This window comes from Cryphonectria parasitica (genome assembly GCF_011745365.1).
Source record: "Cryphonectria parasitica EP155 unplaced genomic scaffold M406scaffold_4, whole genome shotgun sequence".
NCBI lineage: Eukaryota > Fungi > Ascomycota > Sordariomycetes > Diaporthales > Cryphonectriaceae > Cryphonectria > Cryphonectria parasitica.
Genome location: NW_024468912.1, coordinates 4,458,176 through 4,475,492, shown reverse-complemented (window position 1 = coordinate 4,475,492; position 17,317 = coordinate 4,458,176). Strand labels below are relative to the sequence as shown.

General features: G+C 50.9%; 6 protein-coding genes across 6 annotated transcripts; 2 read left to right on the top strand and 4 right to left on the bottom strand.

Annotated features, from left to right (window-relative positions):
• Nucleotides 1-741: 741 nt before the first annotated feature.
• On the bottom strand, nucleotides 742-2,593 carry M406DRAFT_339650 (general substrate transporter; the record flags this gene model as incomplete). The annotated part of the gene is made up of 5 exons (XM_040921467.1): nucleotides 742-869; nucleotides 939-1,103; nucleotides 1,179-1,545; nucleotides 1,678-2,438; nucleotides 2,518-2,593. 5 exons carry the CDS (start codon nucleotides 2,591-2,593, stop codon nucleotides 742-744), a joined length of 1,497 nt encoding a protein of 498 aa, XP_040777391.1.
• A 1,470-nt stretch (nucleotides 2,594-4,063) lies between these two features.
• On the bottom strand, nucleotides 4,064-7,126 carry M406DRAFT_106241 (family 29 glycoside hydrolase). Its single transcript, XM_040915188.1, has 3 exons — nucleotides 5,756-7,126; nucleotides 4,708-5,636; nucleotides 4,064-4,613 (listed from the first exon to the last, which is right to left on the bottom strand). The coding sequence occupies exons 1-3, from the start codon at nucleotides 6,865-6,867 to the stop codon at nucleotides 4,090-4,092; spliced, it is 2,565 nt and encodes an 854-aa protein (XP_040777390.1). The 5' UTR covers nucleotides 6,868-7,126; the 3' UTR covers nucleotides 4,064-4,089.
• Nucleotides 7,127-7,581: 455 nt separating this feature from the next.
• M406DRAFT_256562 (cytochrome P450) lies at nucleotides 7,582-9,569 on the bottom strand (the record flags this gene model as incomplete). Its single annotated transcript, XM_040917109.1, has 6 exons — nucleotides 7,582-8,024; nucleotides 8,087-8,253; nucleotides 8,335-8,845; nucleotides 8,935-8,988; nucleotides 9,065-9,184; nucleotides 9,314-9,569. 6 exons carry the CDS (start codon nucleotides 9,567-9,569, stop codon nucleotides 7,582-7,584), a joined length of 1,551 nt encoding a protein of 516 aa, XP_040777389.1.
• Nucleotides 9,570-10,362: 793 nt separating this feature from the next.
• Nucleotides 10,363-12,401, top strand: M406DRAFT_351487 (uncharacterized protein; the record flags this gene model as incomplete). Its single annotated transcript, XM_040922630.1, has 1 exon — nucleotides 10,363-12,401. The coding sequence occupies one exon, from the start codon at nucleotides 10,363-10,365 to the stop codon at nucleotides 12,202-12,204; it is 1,842 nt and encodes a 613-aa protein (XP_040777388.1). The 3' UTR covers nucleotides 12,205-12,401.
• A 93-nt stretch (nucleotides 12,402-12,494) lies between these two features.
• Nucleotides 12,495-13,409, bottom strand: M406DRAFT_240565 (uncharacterized protein; the record flags this gene model as incomplete). Its single annotated transcript, XM_040916131.1, has 1 exon — nucleotides 12,495-13,409. A coding segment is annotated over one exon (915 nt), but the record flags the coding sequence as incomplete, so codon positions are not given.
• A 1,787-nt stretch (nucleotides 13,410-15,196) lies between these two features.
• On the top strand, nucleotides 15,197-17,275 carry M406DRAFT_106240 (family 29 glycoside hydrolase; the record flags this gene model as incomplete). The annotated part of the gene is made up of 4 exons (XM_040915187.1): nucleotides 15,197-15,892; nucleotides 15,968-16,118; nucleotides 16,185-16,675; nucleotides 16,891-17,275. The coding sequence occupies 4 exons, from the start codon at nucleotides 15,197-15,199 to the stop codon at nucleotides 17,053-17,055; spliced, it is 1,503 nt and encodes a 500-aa protein (XP_040777386.1). The 3' UTR covers nucleotides 17,056-17,275.
• Nucleotides 17,276-17,317: the final 42 nt, after the last annotated feature.

The window sequence follows — 17,317 nt, the reverse complement described above, 5'->3', positions numbered from 1 at the left end:
CGAGCTCGGTGAGGCTCTGGATCACTTCAAATGTGGCGCTCTTTGGAAACCGGAATTCCATGTCTGGATCTGAGCCCACTGTAGCCATATCTTCGCCAGAGTTTTCGCTTCGGCTCACTTGGATCACGGCATCGTTGGCAGAGGCATCGGTGGGAGCTGCCAGCGTCCAGTGGCCCTGTGACGCGACGAGTGCTGCAATTAAGAGGGAGTGGACTTGCTTCATCCTGAAATGACCTTCTATGAAGAGTAGAGGTACTGGCGCACAAAGAGTGTAACGAAAAAAGAATTACGGAGTTGAATGGGAAACAAAAAGGAGAGAAGTAAAGTTGCTTGGCTTGGAGCCCGAAATACTATCTGAGATCAGTCATGATATTACAGTGGCCCAAAGAGCTCTTATAGCTGGTGACGAGCAGATTAAGCTTGCCTGCCGATCCCTCTGACCATTTCCGTTGACAGCGTCGATTCAAAGCTCAAGTATGGCTCATAAGACTTAAAAATAGTTGATATGAAGGCACATCCGCGTGTGTTCGGTCTAGCCTGCCAGAACCGAGGGACGTGCTGAATTTCATGCGATTGAGCCTGGTGCAACCAAATTACATGTGCCATAGACAGCTATCAAAGATGTTAAGCTACCATCCAGATGGCTCGCACGTCACTGAGCATCCAAAATCTCCTGAGTTAGTGGTATCGTGACTTCCTTGCCCTTACAAGCCTTCAATTCATAGAACAATACCATCTCTCTCATCTTCGAGCGGCATTCTCGATATTTCTAACCGCCGCAGCATCCTCTTTGCTCCTCTGCGAAGTGCGATCGCTCATCTCTCCATAAGCCTTTTCCTCGTCGTCACTATGTCTTCCTTCCTCCAGGCCTACAGCAGGAGGGTTCTTGATGCTCTCTCGGACACCCTGTGTGAGACAGCCGAGACCCGAGCTGCTACCCTCGAAGATGTGGTCAATCTGCTCGAGGTGCAGACCTTTGGTCTCTGGGTAGAGGAAGTAGATCATCGGTATGAATGAGAAGTTGAAGACGGCCCACATTATATAGAACTTCCAGCCGATACTATTCAGGGCAATTGGGGTAATGGTGACAGAGATTCCGTTGACTGTTCAATATTCTGGTTAGCAACCTTGGAAGACGACAAGGATCTGGTTCCGGGGAAATACAATATCACACTTACACAGCCAATTGGAGCAAGAAGCAAGCGATGCACCCATCGAGCGCATCTTGAGAGAGTTCACCTCCGGAGGGTAAATCCAGGACACATTAAGGAAGCTCAACGCAAAGGCTGCGTAGTACAAGAAGTACATAACGACCACTAGAATCACGCCCTTTGTGCCTGGAATATTGAAGCCAACGCAGAGCAGAATGTTGACGACGGTCAGAGCTGCCGCGCCACACATCATAGCAGGCCGTCTTCCGACGCGGTCGATGAACCAGATGGGTGGGAGGCTGGCGATGAGGTAGAAGATGGCACCACAGCCGGCGACAATTTGGGCCAGCCGGTTGCTCATGTTGACTTGGTCCTCAAGAATGACGGGCAGGTACTGTGTCGTTCACAGGTCAGTATTGAAATGGGAAAGGAAGTGACATGAAATAGACTCCCAGTACCAGATTCGAGACCTTGTGATGGGACTGGACAGAAATAAGGGGAGACGTAGAGAGGGTTATGGACTTACGTAGCCAACTGTGTTAATACCACTCATTTGCTGGAAGTACAGAGCGCCGACACCAAGCAGCATCCGGCGGAAATTTTGCTGGCCGCCATTGGTGAAAATCTCACGCAGTGAGCCTCCAGCCTCCAATCGTAGGGCCTCCTCAATCTCTCCTTTTGACTGCTGCACCCGTGTGTCATCTTCAGTCGTATCCAGCAGACGAGCAAGTACATGCGTGGCCTCGTGGATGTCTTTATGGTGCGCCAACCATCGAGGAGATTCCACCAGAAACGGTCCGATGAGAAGCAAATAGATGGCAAACACAACTTGTAACGATATGGGAAAGATCCACTGGAAATTGGACGTCGCGTAGCTGGCACCGAAGGACACCCAGTTGGACATGACAAAGCCGATGATAATATTGACAGCCTCGATGGTGATCATGGCTCCTCGGTTGTGTGCTTGCGAGACCTCTGCTTGCCAGGTCGGGACAACAGCAGTCATGATGCCCACGCCAATACCCGTGAAGATTCGAGCGACGATCAGGTGGACGACGACCTCAGCCGTGGTCTGGAGAATGGTTCCGATGATCACGATCCATGCGCCGACGTAGATGGACTTCTTTCGACCAAGTTTTTCACCGAGGAGGAACGCTAGTATGGAGCCGACGAGACAGCCCACGTCGTAGAGGCCGGTGATGAGTCCTTGCTGTGTGGAACTTGGGTTGTGAAATCGTTTGACAAAGGATGACGAGTTGATGATGGTTCCCATAACTCCCTGGTCATCTGGAGCGATTGTAAAAGGTCAGCAAAGGAAGTACGTCTCTTGTGATCTGAAGCGGAAAAGCAAAATGTTTGGGCTTACAGCCAAAGAGCAAGAATCCCATGCTACAGGCTGAGGTGATGCCCACCATCAGCGGTTTCCCACGGAGTTCCTTCATTTTCAACCCTCACGTTTGAATGGATGTCGAGATCGAAATCGATTCTACCTAGAAACAAAGACAAGACAGACGCGACGGAACGGCAATCGTGAAACTGCTCAGGATTTGCTTCAGACAATAGAAATGGGTGATGATCTTTTTGTCAAGGCACAAGCCAAACCGAGCTGCTTGCAATCAGTTGATATGACATCAACTAATGTAAAATCTGCGTACTAAGTTTGGGGTAGAAGAGCCGGTGTTAAGTACGGTTCGACACATGGGGGAGACGAACGTCTATATATATACATATATATATTGAGAATCAAGACATTCCACTCAGGTGGATCCGCAACGAGTATGATCAGACACATCACTTGAAAGGACATAAGCACTTGGGAGTGTAACTCTGACTCTCGTAGAGGTTGAGCTGTCGCCGAGATGAAGTGACAGGTAAAACCGAGAAATATCCTGGCAGAAAACGCAGGACCCCTGTAAATCCCCAGCCTTTACTGGAGGAACAAGGGCCTCATTGAGCCGCGCACGGGTTCCTAGATCAGGTTCTCCGCAGCTTACGAGCGTAGTTTGGACACCTATAGTACTAATATGTAACAGATAAATAAGTCTCAAGTGCCCATGCCTATCCTGGTTTCATGAAGGCACTGGCGCACGACACCTGATTATCAAATGGTCCTCTTCTCTTCTAAGTGAGCCAATGTTCACCACAGTCCAAGAACCTAGGACTCAAGCGAATAGCACACTAACACAGAGAATCGCCAACCAAGACAATCATCTCGGAATGATAGGCTCGTCAAAGTCAAAGCAGAAAAGCCTCCCACCGACATTCTCCAGATGATGTCATTGCGTATGAATGGACTCCTCCCAAAAGCCAGAGGATTTGTTCACGTCTTATTCCCATGCCTTGTGAGACCCGAACCAGGACCCCGCTATGACGATCCTCGAACCAGCCCGCAAGTTGTTCACTGGCCGACCCCAGATTCAGTATACGCGAGCACTGGGCCGCACCCCATGGAGAAGTGAGAAATTTGTGGGAGCAGTGGGTTCAGTATGCTGATCATCCCCACCTCTCCCCCACCAACCTCCTCTCCTCTTCCAAAATTCGTTTCTTGATGCTGGATCTGTTGGCTTATCAGGTGGTTTCGCGGTGAGTTGACAGCATTGAGTCGTGCTATCCATGTAAAGGCAGGGTTGACCCCCGATTTGTGAGTCTTTTTTGTATGAATTATATGGAGACGTGTGGTGATTTAGTGTCGGAAAACTCGCTTCACAAGCCAACAGCTCACAAGAGTCATGAACTCGGCGGAGCAGCCCAAGTCCATACTATATAGTAGTAGGTGTTGGATGAAGCGGCGGCGTCAGGCGCTGTTCCGGCCTTGACTCGATAGAGTGATGATCTGACGACCATTCTCCCCTCTTCTCCTCTCCTTGAGAACAAGAAATGGGCCACTAACGGACCAAGAAGTTTGCACTACTGCCAAGAAAGACGGCTGGTTATTAATTCAGAGTACTACCATAAGACCAATGAAGCCGAGCACTAGCGATGCAGCCCAAGTCACCCTCGTGCCATGTTCATACCGAGAACCACTTCCACTTGTCGATCCAGCGCCACTACTGTTACCCACGCCAGAGCCGGAGCCGGAGGTGGTGTTACCACCCCCAGGCTCATAAGAGATCTTGAAAACCCAAGCATACTCATCTGCATCCCTCACGTCGTCGGTAATATTCAATAAAAGACTGCCGTTTGCCAGCAGACCACTGGGGACCACCGTGCCAGACATGTTTCCGCCAACCACAGTCACCTGGTCACCTGTCACATACGGAACCGGCGAGTTCAGGACAAGGGTATCGTTTGGCGCGGACAGAGTCGTGATGTAGAATGCGTCGGGGGTCTGAGTAAAGCGTATCTCGGGGCCTTCTTCGGGGGTGATGGTCCAGTAGGTTGTGTTGAAGATGGCCTCGGCGTGGCATTTGATCCAGATGCCTGCTGTGCGAAGGTTCTGCTGCTCGACAGCGATGATAGATCCTGTGTTTTGTTTATCAGAGACTTGGCAAGAACCGCTCAAACGGTTTTATGATACTTTTGCTTGCAAGAGGAAGGATGGTGCAGATTGGCTTACCATTCGCCTGCGGCCCAACATCCAGCAGGAAATTACCATTCTTGCTGACAATATCCACGAGGGTGGTCACAATCTCCTCTGGCGTGATATACTCATCATCAGGAGTCGCCCTGTTGTATCCATAACTATATGGATCCATACCCAGGTTGCTCTCCCACTTTCGCATCTGCACAGAGCCATACTTGGCATACTCTGGCGTGTCAAAGTCACCAGGCGTGCCGCAGCGATTGTTGGTAGAGACTTGTCTCCCCTGCTGCGCAGCGCTGTTGAACCATGCAGAGGCAAACTCAGCGGTCAGATTGGGCCCTCCAATGTCGCACCATAGAACTTCTGTACCCATGTCTGCCAAAGTCTGCATCTCAGGAACGATCAGGTCGGCCACGTAGTCGTCCACATGCACATAGCCGGTGTAAGGCTCCGTCACGTTCGTGTAAGGGTTCGTCGCGTTTCCCCCTGGCCAATCACCAAACCCCAGCGAGGCGTAGTCTGGATGGAACCACTCGGGAAGAGAGTAATACGTGGCACGATGTAGTTGAGGCTGGTACTGGGCCGCGGCGTCAAACAGTTCCTGGAGAAGATTCCTGTACGGGGGCAGGGCCACGCTGGTGCGCTGGGTGACATTGGACGGCAAGTCGAAGATTGCGTAGCCGTCGTGGTGCTTGCTGACTTGGACAAAGTACTTTGCGCCCGCGTCATCGAACAGGTCTACCCATTCCTTGGGATCAAAGACGGAGGCGGTAAAATTCTGGATGAAGTCGTCGTAGGTGTGGTTCTCGCCGTAGGTTCGCAGGTTGTACTGGTATGTTTCTTCCTTGGTGTCTGGGCCCAGGTTCATGTCGTACCAGTACCATTCTGCGTAGGTCTCGTTGCTGCCCGTATTTCCCCAGCCTGGCACGGCATACACGCCCCAATGGATGAAGATGCCGAATCTTGGTTCATTGATCAGTAACTACTTATTTGACTACCATCATGAGAAAAAGGATACAGAAGATGAAGAAAGAAAAGAAGATGAAGAAAGAGAAAGGAAAACTTAATGTCTCTCACGTACTTGGCGTCCTGAAACCAGGGCGGCGACTCGTGAGCATATATGCTCTCATAAGTCGCCTCATAAGTCTGAATGCCATATGTTGCATTGAACGTATAGCTCGTGTTCGAAAGGCCTGTCCCAGAGATGACCACAGTTGCTGTTCCACTGGTCCCCTCTGCAACGCCGTCTGCATTGACAACACCAATCTGGACTCTCGCCTGATCGCCAGGCCGGAGACGCTTGATATAGCCAGGCTGAATAGTCGTCACCCCAGCCGACTCGATCGAAAGCGTCACGCTCTGGTTCGCCAACACCCATTCGGTCCCGATGTTGTTCACTGTTGCCTCGTAAATTTGCGTCTTGTTGGTTCCCTCAAACCAAGTGTTGGTGCTCCTCGCGAGCTGCACATCCAGACTGACACCCTCGTCGGCAGTAGCAGAGGAGGCTGACAACATGGACACTGCAAAGATATGCAGTCTGGTGCCCTCCTCTTCGCCGCCTGGATCGCTGCTCGAGCCACTGGACACGTCCGGCAGCTGCAGACTCACCAGATCCCTCGTGCTGTCCAGCCACGCCGCCACTCGAAAGATCATGGAGCGGTTGTAGTCCAGGGTCTCGTTGGTCAGGTAATAAGGAAAAATGATATCGCCGCCATACGGATACGGCCAGTCCCAGAACGGATCGACAAGCACCGCGCCGCTCGTGGTCGTCCCGTCGGCATAGGTCGCATTCACGTACCCCGTGGCGATGGCACTCTCTGCCGCTGCGAGCATGTGCACCCCGACATATCTGCCCTGCGTGACGTTGAGTATCTGTCCCTTCGCCAGGACATTGTCGCTCTTGTTGTTGTCGGCCTCGTACTGAGGAAAAATAAACTCCACACCGCCATAAGTGAAATTCTCGGCAGGGAGGTACTGCGCTGGATAGCCTGCTCCTGTGCCGTCCAGGTTGGCGTCGTTGGGGCTCATGGCGAAGCCGCGGTTGTTGCGGAGGCTGGAGATATCGATGGGTTGCGAAGGTATGCTGCCACTTACGCCGGGGCTATTTTTGGGGTCGATGACCAGGCTGAAGCTGGATTCAACAGCTGTTGAACCCCCAGCCATGGCCAGGAGTAACAGAGTACAGCCTCTCATATTGTGGAATGATCTTTTGAAACGCAGCTTATCATTAATGAGTCTTGACTGAGAAGCCCATGGCTAGTAGCCGTGGTATTATCAGAGACCAAGGAAAGGGTGGGAAACAAAAGGAGAGAGATTGAAGCCCTCGTGGAACAGGCGAGAACCAGTCTCTTATGGGAGAGGAGAGAAAGAAATATGTCAAGGTCAATCCAATGGAGATTCACGCTTGCAAATGAACCGAGCCGTCGGCAAAATGTCTCTATCACGACCATTCTAACCTCCCCACAGTTGCCATCCCTTCTTCATCTGTCATGACCGTCGGCATGTTGTCAACCGGGTTAAGAGAGAATGCGGGGAAAGCTACCAGAGAGCAACACTGCTGTGGGGGTGGGCCGTGTTGATCCTCGCAGGGGTTGAGGAAGAATAAAATACATAAAATCTGAATACTACATAGTATGTAGAATTTGGGAAAGCCTGCACGCAACGTCCTCACGCTTAGACTTGGGAGCTAGATCGACCATTCTAACGAAGCATGTCGTTTGCCAATAGATGGTTTCGGGCTCGCTCTACTCTTGCCACCATTTCAAAGTGCTTCAGAACTGAATAGCAGAAATATCATTTCGAAACCGAAATCATGAATGGAAACAGGCCTCATGACTGATTATATTCACAGTAGGCCAACCAAATCCTCCTTCTGCCAGCCGATCCCGACTAGGAATATTGATAATATCACTCCTGAACCCGCTTGAACTCAACAAGACCAGTCGGACTTGGTCCAGAGACACTACCAAAATGAAAGTTGGGATACCTCTCCTTCACATCCGCTGGGAAGCGCAGGTCGAACTGGAGCACAATCCTCGCCATGATGAGCTTGATCTCGTTGGCTGCAAAAAACCGCCCAGGGCAGGCATGTTTACCAAACCCGAAGCTGGTGTTCTCCTTGGTGACGCTCACGAACTGGTACTGCTCCCGGTTCCTAAAACCATTGGGGTCGGGCGTGTCGTCTTTGGTTCGGAGGTTGAAGAACCGATAGGCGTCAAAGACTTCGGGGTCTTTGTAGTGTGCAGCGTCGTGGAGGACCGCGAGGCTTGGGGTTTCGATGAAGGTCCCAGCTGGAATCTGGGTTCCGTCTTGAAGGGTGATGGGCTTTTGGACGTAACGCCTGAACGAGTCTATGAAGAATCTCAGCTGGAATGGAAAAGACTTGGGTTACAAGAAAAATAGCATGACTGACCGACAAAGGGAGGGGTGAATCGCTGGCTCTCCCGCATGAAACTATCCAAAAGTTTCATACTGAAGAGAGCATGAGAAGTCATAACACCGTCTGTCGTCTCGAGGACAGAGGCGATCTCCTTGCGAATGTCATGAACCACCTCAGGACGCATAGCCAGATCGTACAACCTGTTACAGAAGAAAGCATGTCAATATACACGCAAGGCAAGGTGGTATTGGTACTGGTCTTTGTTCACACGGCATACTTACATCGCAGTAGCGGACAGTGTGGTTGTGTGAATAGCCGCCATCGTCAGCAGCAGCTGCATATCGGTTATGTGCTCGATATTGTTGATCTCATGCTCCATCGTCTTCTCCACCATCCACTGTAAAAGATCCTCGGGCACAGGTTGACCATTCCGCATCATCTGTCTCCTGTCCTGAAAAATAGGTTCCAGGAACGCCTTCATCCGCCGCCGATGCTCCTGGCTCCTTTTTAGCGCAGGAGAGAGCTCGAGATACGCGACAGCTGAGCGTAGCCACTTGGGCCACTTTTTGATCTCCTGCGCTGCTGTGGTGACCTCCTTTGTGTACTCGATCGCCGAGGCCAGATAGACCTCGTGTCGACAGAGGTCAGGTCCGACGAAAATGTTACCAGACACGATGGCTACTATGCGAAGGAGAACAGGAAACACAGGGACGGATGTCCAGTCTGCACAAGGTGGCAGCTCAGCGTTGACGGTTTTGTTGACTTCTTCTGATAGCCGCGGGTTGAGACGGGCTGTGTTTTGGTTTTTGTTAGCGTCAGCGGCGAGATATCAGTTGGAGGAAGTATGAATTTTTATGGTATGAGAAATGGTCAAAAAATACTCAAGTTCCTCGTCAGGTCGACCTTGACGACGCTGTTGGCCACCTCCGTTCTTTCTTTCGGTGGAAACAACTTGATGTAGTCGTTCGCGAAGGTCTGATGGTTGTCTTGTCAGCACCATTTATGTATGACTTTCGCAAGTGTATTTCTGAGGAGGTCTCACATCTTCAAAGGACTTCAAAACGTCAATTTCATCATCTGGATGCTGTCTCAACTCATCGAGATACCGATTCGGGACGATAAGGTGGTCACCTAAAAGTAACAGCACGGTGGTCAACAACGGCGAGAAAGACAGGACCTGAGGTCTGGGCGCTTATAAAACTGTAGCAGAATGACACAGGAAGATGGTAAGAAATGGAGACACATGAGGACCATACTGACCATCAGGCATCGTGAGCCGGTAGATCTGATCCTTGAATCGACGATAGCCATCTTGATACAGTTGAGCTGGCTGATACATGAAGGCCTCTATTCGCTTGCGACGACTGCCGTACTCCTCGCCGAGTAGAGGGAACTTCGCGAGCTGCGGGCCCTGTGAGGCGATGCGATGCACCAAAAGCACGATGCCGGTAAGCACCCCAGCCGCTAACAAGCGGAGGAGACTGTCTCCTGATGGCGAGAGTGTGAAGGAGCTCATCCTTGTGGCGAATATCATGAGAATTTCGATGATAAGCTGGTTCAATCATCGACCCCGCAGACCGCAAAACGAAGCAGAGAACAGCTGGTCCAGGATATAAATACGACGTATCAGCCGACGAACCGCATAAGCTGCATTTTAACTTAAAACAAGATGCGAGCCCACTCTTGCATACGTGCGTAACCACAGAGAAGTCTCCCCGCATCCCAAGAATATGTGGCATTGCTTCTTGGCTGTTGCACAGGGCCAAGAATGTCGACCCTCCACGGCTATTATAATGAAACCCGACAACATCTCCACAATCTTGTGAACACCTTGATTAACCGGTTAGAATATTTACCATTCGAATTAATTTCTTTTTTTTTTTTCTCTTTCTCTTTTTCATCTGGTATGCCAGTCCCAAGAAAACCTGCCACCTGGTTGTACCGAATGTAGGCAGCCAACTTCGACTCTCATAAGTGAAAAGCCATTGTTTATCCTGTCAGAGTTTCTGCCAAGTCGATAAGTAGAAAACATGTTGTCTGCTTGCTTAATTACTGGAGTACTTAATAAAAGAAGGGCAGTTCTACGTCTTGTCATGTCATATGACTTTGAGGTCTGAGTCACTTGGTAGGCAGCAACTGAAAAGATGCTCACGACCCCCACTAATTTCAGGCCGCCAGAAGGATGGTCAGCTTATTTATCCCTTTCCCTTTTCTTTTGTTTTCCTTCGCAGCTCATTTTCCCTGCCTACCCAACTCAGCTCCCCATTTCTTCTTCCCATCTCAGACTAGAATACCTCCATATTCTCGCCATGGCCAAAGTTACACCGGATTTCGCAAGGCATTTGGGCCTGCCCGCGATCAAAATCATGCAAAGACCTACCCAGCCCGCGATTTCACAAAGCCGCAGGTTACAGTGCCCGCCACACGACGTAAACATTCCATCGCTCGTCAATCTGGGCACTGAAGTACTCGGCATTGTAATGGAGATCATCAGGCGAGAAAGCCCTAGAACTCTCTCTTCCGTGGCGCTCGTGAACTCTCACTTCTATCACATCGCGAGATACAGCCAGTTCCACGAGCTCACGTTGAATTTGGCGAAGCCGACCGACAACAGCCAAATACCGTACCTGAACGCATGGGTTCAATATATGGATAAGGCCAATCTCTTGCAAGCTGTCCGAACTCTGACCATCCTTGGCCGAACAGCAGACCCGGACGACTGGCCACAGCTCGGTGCCCTCATCGATACCCTCATATCCAGCTTGACTGGCCTATCCGAGATCCATTGGCACCACACCGCTCCCATTCCAGACACCATTGTTCAGAATTTGCGAGAACGACCTTCCGTGCACCTAAACGTTCTGTTGCATTCATCACAGTCTTCACGAGCCCACCAGGAACCGTTGGGCTGTGCTTTATTGAGAGCCTTGGAGGGCTGCCCTAATCTGCAATCTCTTGAGGTCATTCACATGTTTTCCACTGCCGAAACTTGTCTGTGGGTGACTCGGCCATTAAAGCGGATCCTCATGTCCTGTCCCAACATACGCCGGCTCAAGCTCGATATTGGCATGCCGACAGGCGGCTGTGTTGTAAGATCTCCTCCGAACGAGTATTGTGGACTTGGCTTCCGCAACGGAGAACGCCCTCTGGCCGCTCTGGAGGAGTTGGATCTGGTTCGATACCCCTTTGGTGCCCCTAAACCAGCCTACTGCAAAGGATATCCACTTCAAGTCCCCGAACATGATTACTGGGTCGAGGCCTTTGACTGGTCACGCCTCAAAGTCTTGCGCTTTTTCGGGAATGCTGCTCTCGCGTTAGACCTGCTACCTCGCCTTACGTCTCTCCGAGAAGTGGCCTTGACGGGCGACCTGGAGAGCCTGCGCACATTCTATCGACAAGTGCCGGCTGGTCTGGAGACCATGGCCATCCGAAAGCTGGAAGATGTTGAGCTTGATTCCATCTTGAAGCACGGCCCCAGTCTGCGTACCCTCAAGATTCACCAAGACGAGATGTGGAGCATGGACAAGCCGACCATGTGGGCAGATTGTGCTATGAATATCCAGGCTCTGCGGGCGATACGTGAAGCATGTCCGCTCCTCGAAGACTTGAGCCTCGATCTCCCTCGAGAAGAAACCTGGCCTTACGAACTACTCGAGATCCTGGCCAGCTTCCCACGGCTACGCCGCCTGGAGATATGGTTCGAGCTTGGCATCCTTGACCAGGGGAACCCGATCCGCCCCTACACGACGTTCCACGCCTCACAAGACATATATCGATTCCTTGCCGAGAGATCTCCTACAAAACCTTCTCGGCTGACAGAACTTCGCATTCACTCGGGCGCACCACCGCCTTTGGGATTCGGCCGTCCCAGTCCACGAGGCTTGTGGCCGGGTAGAAATCGTGCTGAGTTTGTCTGCAAATTATCTGAGCGCGACGATGAGACGGCCGAGGGAATTTTCTCGACTATTTGTACTCAACTGAACGATTCAGACAACCAATTCCTTCAGAAGACGAAGCCGGGCTTGGATGCAAAGGAACTCAAATCGCAGTACATGCACTTCCGCGGAAATCACGCCACAATCTCGGGCTGGCATGAATTCGAAGTCTTCCTAGCTTATGTCGGGCCAAAGCCTCTTCCTGAACGGAAGTGAAACCGAGCTTGCGGTTAAGTAGGTGGCAGAAAGGACATACGAATGGAAAGAGAGGGAGATGAGCAAGGTGAGTCAGAATCCCAAGTGACAGGTCTTGGTGAGTATTTACATAGTATGATAACGATTACTAGCTGCGTTGGCGGATTAAAGTAGACCTTTTACATAGTCTCGGATCAATCCAATATCTTCATCAATTGATTTCAAGTAGCATCCTGCACTTTCTCAATTTATTCGATGTTATCAGAGCCATTATACCCTAAAATTGGCTCACTGGCATCCTCAAGATTTCGAATGACCAACCACAAAATCTTCCGAATACCCTTCTCCTCTTTATCCTCTTTCCCTTTGTCCTTGTGCAGCTTCTCCATCTCCTTCTCATGTTCCTTCACCAGCTTTTCCCTATCTTTGTCAACCTTTCTCAAGTCCTTGAGCGTTGTCCTCGTTGACGATGACCTTTTGAGCCTCACTTTCGTTTCCTCCCTTTCCAGCTTCTGCATTTCTTTCCCGAACTTCGACCTCTCTTTCTCCTGGTCCTTATTGATGTCATGATGCTTCTCCAGCGCTTTCTCTCTGTCCTTAAGGATCTTCTTCTCCTCTTTCTTTCTCTGGCCTTCGCTGGCCATCATGTGGATCTTCCCAAGGACATTGGTTGACTGCTTCACCTCCGGCAGCGGCGCCATATCCAGCGGCGCAATCCACTCCTGCAGCGAATCCAGTCGCCTCTGCTGCGCACTCAACCCCTGAGAGTAGGCTTCCACGCCCTCCAGCGGGAGCAGCACGGGCGCCTTCTTGTCAAGCTTGCCAGTCACGGGGTCCAGGACCGGAATCTCGGCAATCTTGGCCAATGCGTCCAGCCTTGCCACCTCGACCTTGAGCCCCTGGGGAGCGAACAGCTTCCGATTCGCGTCCCGGAGACACATCTCGGTCCGTCCCTTGCTGAGGGCAAAAGTCGCGACGCTGGCGGATAGTTGGACGGCGCCGCCGACAATCTGCGCGGTCGCCAGGGGAACCAGGCCGACGACCTGTGCGGCTAGTCCTAGAACTTGGACTGGTGGGTTGGCGACGGCACAACGGTTGAGATCGTCGAGGAAGCCGAGGAAGGCCACGCGGTCAATGCTGTAGCTCGTGAGCCACGGTGGGTAGGCTCGCATGAAAGGCGATCCTAGCTTGGCGCTGGTGGCTGGTATTGCGATGGGCTTTGTGAGATGTCGAGCTGGAAGGAAAGGTTGGGATCCGGTGGAGAGGAGAGCTTGCTGGGAATGAGCGTCTGGTGTGTAAACCTCGTTGCTCATATGTGCAGATCCTGCTTGTTGATTGAAGTCACAGGCGACGGTGTAAGGAGGCGGCTGCTCGACCTTTTTGATCAATTTATGGGTGCCCTTGCTGGGCGGTAATGGTGACGCTGCCTGAACTGAGTTCGTGGAGGGAGAGGACGAGGACGAGGAGGCAGCGACTGTATTCAAAGGCAACGATTGGTAAGAGCCAGAAGATCCAGCCTGTCCTGCCTCGGCTCGCATGGCATCTCTCCGTTGTCTGAGTGCCAGTAACTGTTTCTGTAGTTCCAGCTGTTCAATCTCAGCCTGGAGAGCGGTCATCTCGTCGAAAGTACTGGGTTCTTCTTGACGCATAGTGTATACATGTGTCGAAGACATTGCGACTTGACTCTTCTATTTCAAAAGCACACTGTATTTTGGGATGTCGTACGGTGAATTATTGAATATCAGCGGGTTGAGAAAGAGATACAGATAGGGAAGTGCAGATGTTCGGAATCACTGGATCGATTGAAATCTGCAACGAGCGGAGTGACCTCTTTTATAACCCATTATACGACTCCCTGGCCTTCACTGCAGACGCTGCTATTCCCGTAGCCATATAACAAAGCCTCCTAAAGCATGGCGATGAGGCTGATCGCTATTCCGTTCTCGGTTCTCGTGCTGATAGTTGTGGGTCAGCCCAATACACAGCCTACATTAAAGAGAGCTAACAAGAGTCGCGACATGATTCCCTTTCGGGGTGAGTGAGCCTCTTAGCGCGGTAATCCTTTAAGCAGCATTAAAAATTTGCCCGCTCTATGACTTAAGATCAGCCCGTTGGCTTATGATTTGCTACGCCGGCCAGCGCAGTTTCGAGTTAGGGCCGCAGAGCACGGCCTCGTCGTGGGCTTTTGGGCAGCTTAGGAACCTGGCGAAAGGATGACTCCACATCACTTGTGGCCTCCAAAAAGACAATGGCCACCACTCATTCTGCGTGTATCCTTGCGAGACCGCTTGTGATGACTAAATCAGCAACTGAACAGGAGTATCGCCCCTGCTATGCGTGTATCCACTCAACGCATAAGACTAATCGAGTAGTTGGTAAGATTTGGTAGACTAATTGTATGTGAGTAGAGGTGAGATTGAGTAAGTAAGGACATGACTTTTGGAAGATACTGCTATAATCATATTGAGATTGTATCATAGTAGCGTGCTGTAACACTATACGTACTCGAGTGACTGAGTTATCCCCCTAAAGTAATTACTGATGGAGAACACAAGCCCAGAAATCAATTAATCTGGACTTGATTTACTTATGGTGATCCGACCCATAAGCACTCTCGGGCCTCGATTGAATATGTGTGAACCTCGAGGTCAGCTGCAATGATAGTGGAAGTCGATGGACAAACGAATAAAAGATTCACACACCGACATCTCACTTTCCCCAGCAATACGCATTTATATGGAAATCCGAGCAACGGCCCCAAAACGCAAAGTAGAAATTATTCCGTAATTAGCGATCTGCTGGACATTATCCCGAACAGCCGTGGCGCGTACCTGGGATTGCAACTCTAAAATGCAACGTATGAGTGTTATTCCCCGCTCTCCAGATAGACCATGATATTGAGTTTCGAGGATTGTTATAATTTCTCGCGAAGTCTGAAATGCCTGATATCAGTTTTTCTGCCCTCTCGACGTTTGTGTGAACAAGCTCGTCCCGTATATCCTCCATAATCAAAATGTTTTCTCCTCATTTTCGAGCCGCAAGTGGCTTGATAGCAGCGCTCATAGTAACATCCAGCACTGCTCAAGCCCCTCTATATCAAGATGCCCGGCGAGATCTCAATGCAACCTACCCTAATTATCGCATATCGCCTATCGACGGATCCATCATCGCCCTGCCGACACAAGACCAACTCAACTTCCAAGACAAAGAAATGGGCATGCTCATCCACTTCGAGATTGCCACCTACATCGACATCGACGGCTGCAACGGCGTGCCGGGCCTTGTTCCGAATCCAGACCTCTTCGATCCCACGCTCCTCAACACGGACCAGTGGCTGGACAGCATCACGGCCTTCGGCGCCAAGTATGCGACGCTGGTGGCCAAGCACAATTGCGGCTGGGCGAATTGGCCGAGTGCGGTGACTTTCGAAACGAGGGAAAACACGACGAGTCCGTACAACTACAGCGTGGCGTACTCGCCTGTCAACGGCACCGATGTCGTGCAGCTCTTCACCCAGTCGGCTGAGAAGTATGGGGTCGGGCATGGATTCTACTACAGCACCATAGTGAACAACTTTCTAAACGTGCAAGACTCCCTGGTCAACGCGACATGGTCCCCAGGGGAGATTTTGGTCACAAACGAGACATATGACGAGATTGTGATGGCACAGTTGACTGAGTTGTGGACGAAATACGGCACCCTCACGGAGGTGAGCATCAAGACCGGCAAATCTTTAATAAACGCGAGGTGCAGAATTACTGACATTTTTCTTCTTTCTCCCAAGCTCTGGTTCGACGGAGGCTACAGCGAAAGCCAGACTGAGCAACTTCAGGACTTGCTTCAGGAGTATCAGCCGCAGGCTTGTATTTTCAATTCATGCACCACGAACGGGACCTGTCTCTCCAGCAATGCCATCCGCTGGATCGGCACAGAGAGTAAGTAACCACTAAGCTTTGATGAGATTGGAATTCACACGCTAAAGACTCAATTACGATATAAAGCTGGTCTATCAGACGAAGAAATATGGTCTACTGGGATTTCCAACGACGGCGGCGACCCGACAAGCCCTTATTTCGCCCCGGCAGAGTGCGACACCACTCTTCAAGCCGACGACCGCTGGTTCTGGGGCGAGGACCAGCCCCTGCGACCACTCGACGAGATGATTGACGTCTACCACCAGACGGTCGGCCGCAATTGTCTTCTGGAGCTCGATCTTGCTCCCGACCGCAGTGGGCTCATCCCAGCCCGCCATGCGGCTCTGTACAAGGCTCTTGGGGACTTTATACGGTCTTGCTATGGAAGCCCGATCGACAGCACGCATTTCAGTAATACCACTACGGCAACGGGAGTTTCTTTCACATTCGATTACCCCACGTCGATTGATCGCATCGTCATGATGGAGGACCAGACAGTTGGGCAGGTTATCCGGTCTTATGAGGTCTGGGCCAAGATTGTAGATGCAGAAGAGATGAATGGGACCTTGAACGTACCTGTGAGTGACCCTTGGCGCCAGATTTTCCCCCTCTCCCCTCTCTGCTTTCATTCTTTTTCGTTCTTTTTGTCTTTCTACTCTCTCCTCCCCCTTTATGATTCTTTTCAGCACAATATCTATATATTCCTCAACTCAAGATGTCTTTGCGAGATCTTCCACAAAGAGCTCTGGACTGCGAGGGCTTTTATAGGAGATACTGACTGGAAGACGTGAAGTGGACCTTGGTCTCGAACGGAAGCAGTATAGGTCACAAACGGATCGATCTCTTCGACAAAGCAATAACAGTCACGGATGTGACTGTAAATGCAACCAAGTTTGTGGACACGCCCAAATGGCGATCGGTCTCGTTCAATCTGTGCGGGAACTCGACATCGACTTGAAGTAAGCCTGCGTGGTTCGCTGGGAGAGGAAATGCTAGGAAGAGGCACAACAATCTGCGGTGTATCTGCACGCCTTTACTGAGAAGGATTCGCCTTTGAGCAAGAGCTAGTATCTTCCCAAACCTTACCCAGACTTCTTTATAGTGTTGTATATATTAAATTTGAACATAATCCATACCGTCTCATGCAGGTGGCGACGAGTCTGGAGTGCATTCAACTTACCACGCCGCGTCTCATACTCCATGCGAACCACAGTATTTGG

Coding starts and splice junctions, on each gene's coding strand:
- M406DRAFT_106241 (XM_040915188.1), bottom strand. CDS start 6,867: ATGAGAGGCTGTACTCTGTTACTCCTGGCCATGGCTGGGGGTTCAACA. Junction 5,637..5,755: donor CCCTGGTTTCAGGACGCCAA/GTACGTGAGAGA, acceptor CAATGAACCAAG/ATTCGGCATCTTCATCCATT. Junction 4,614..4,707: donor TGTTGGGCCGCAGGCGAATG/GTAAGCCAATCT, acceptor AACAAAACACAG/GATCTATCATCGCTGTCGAG.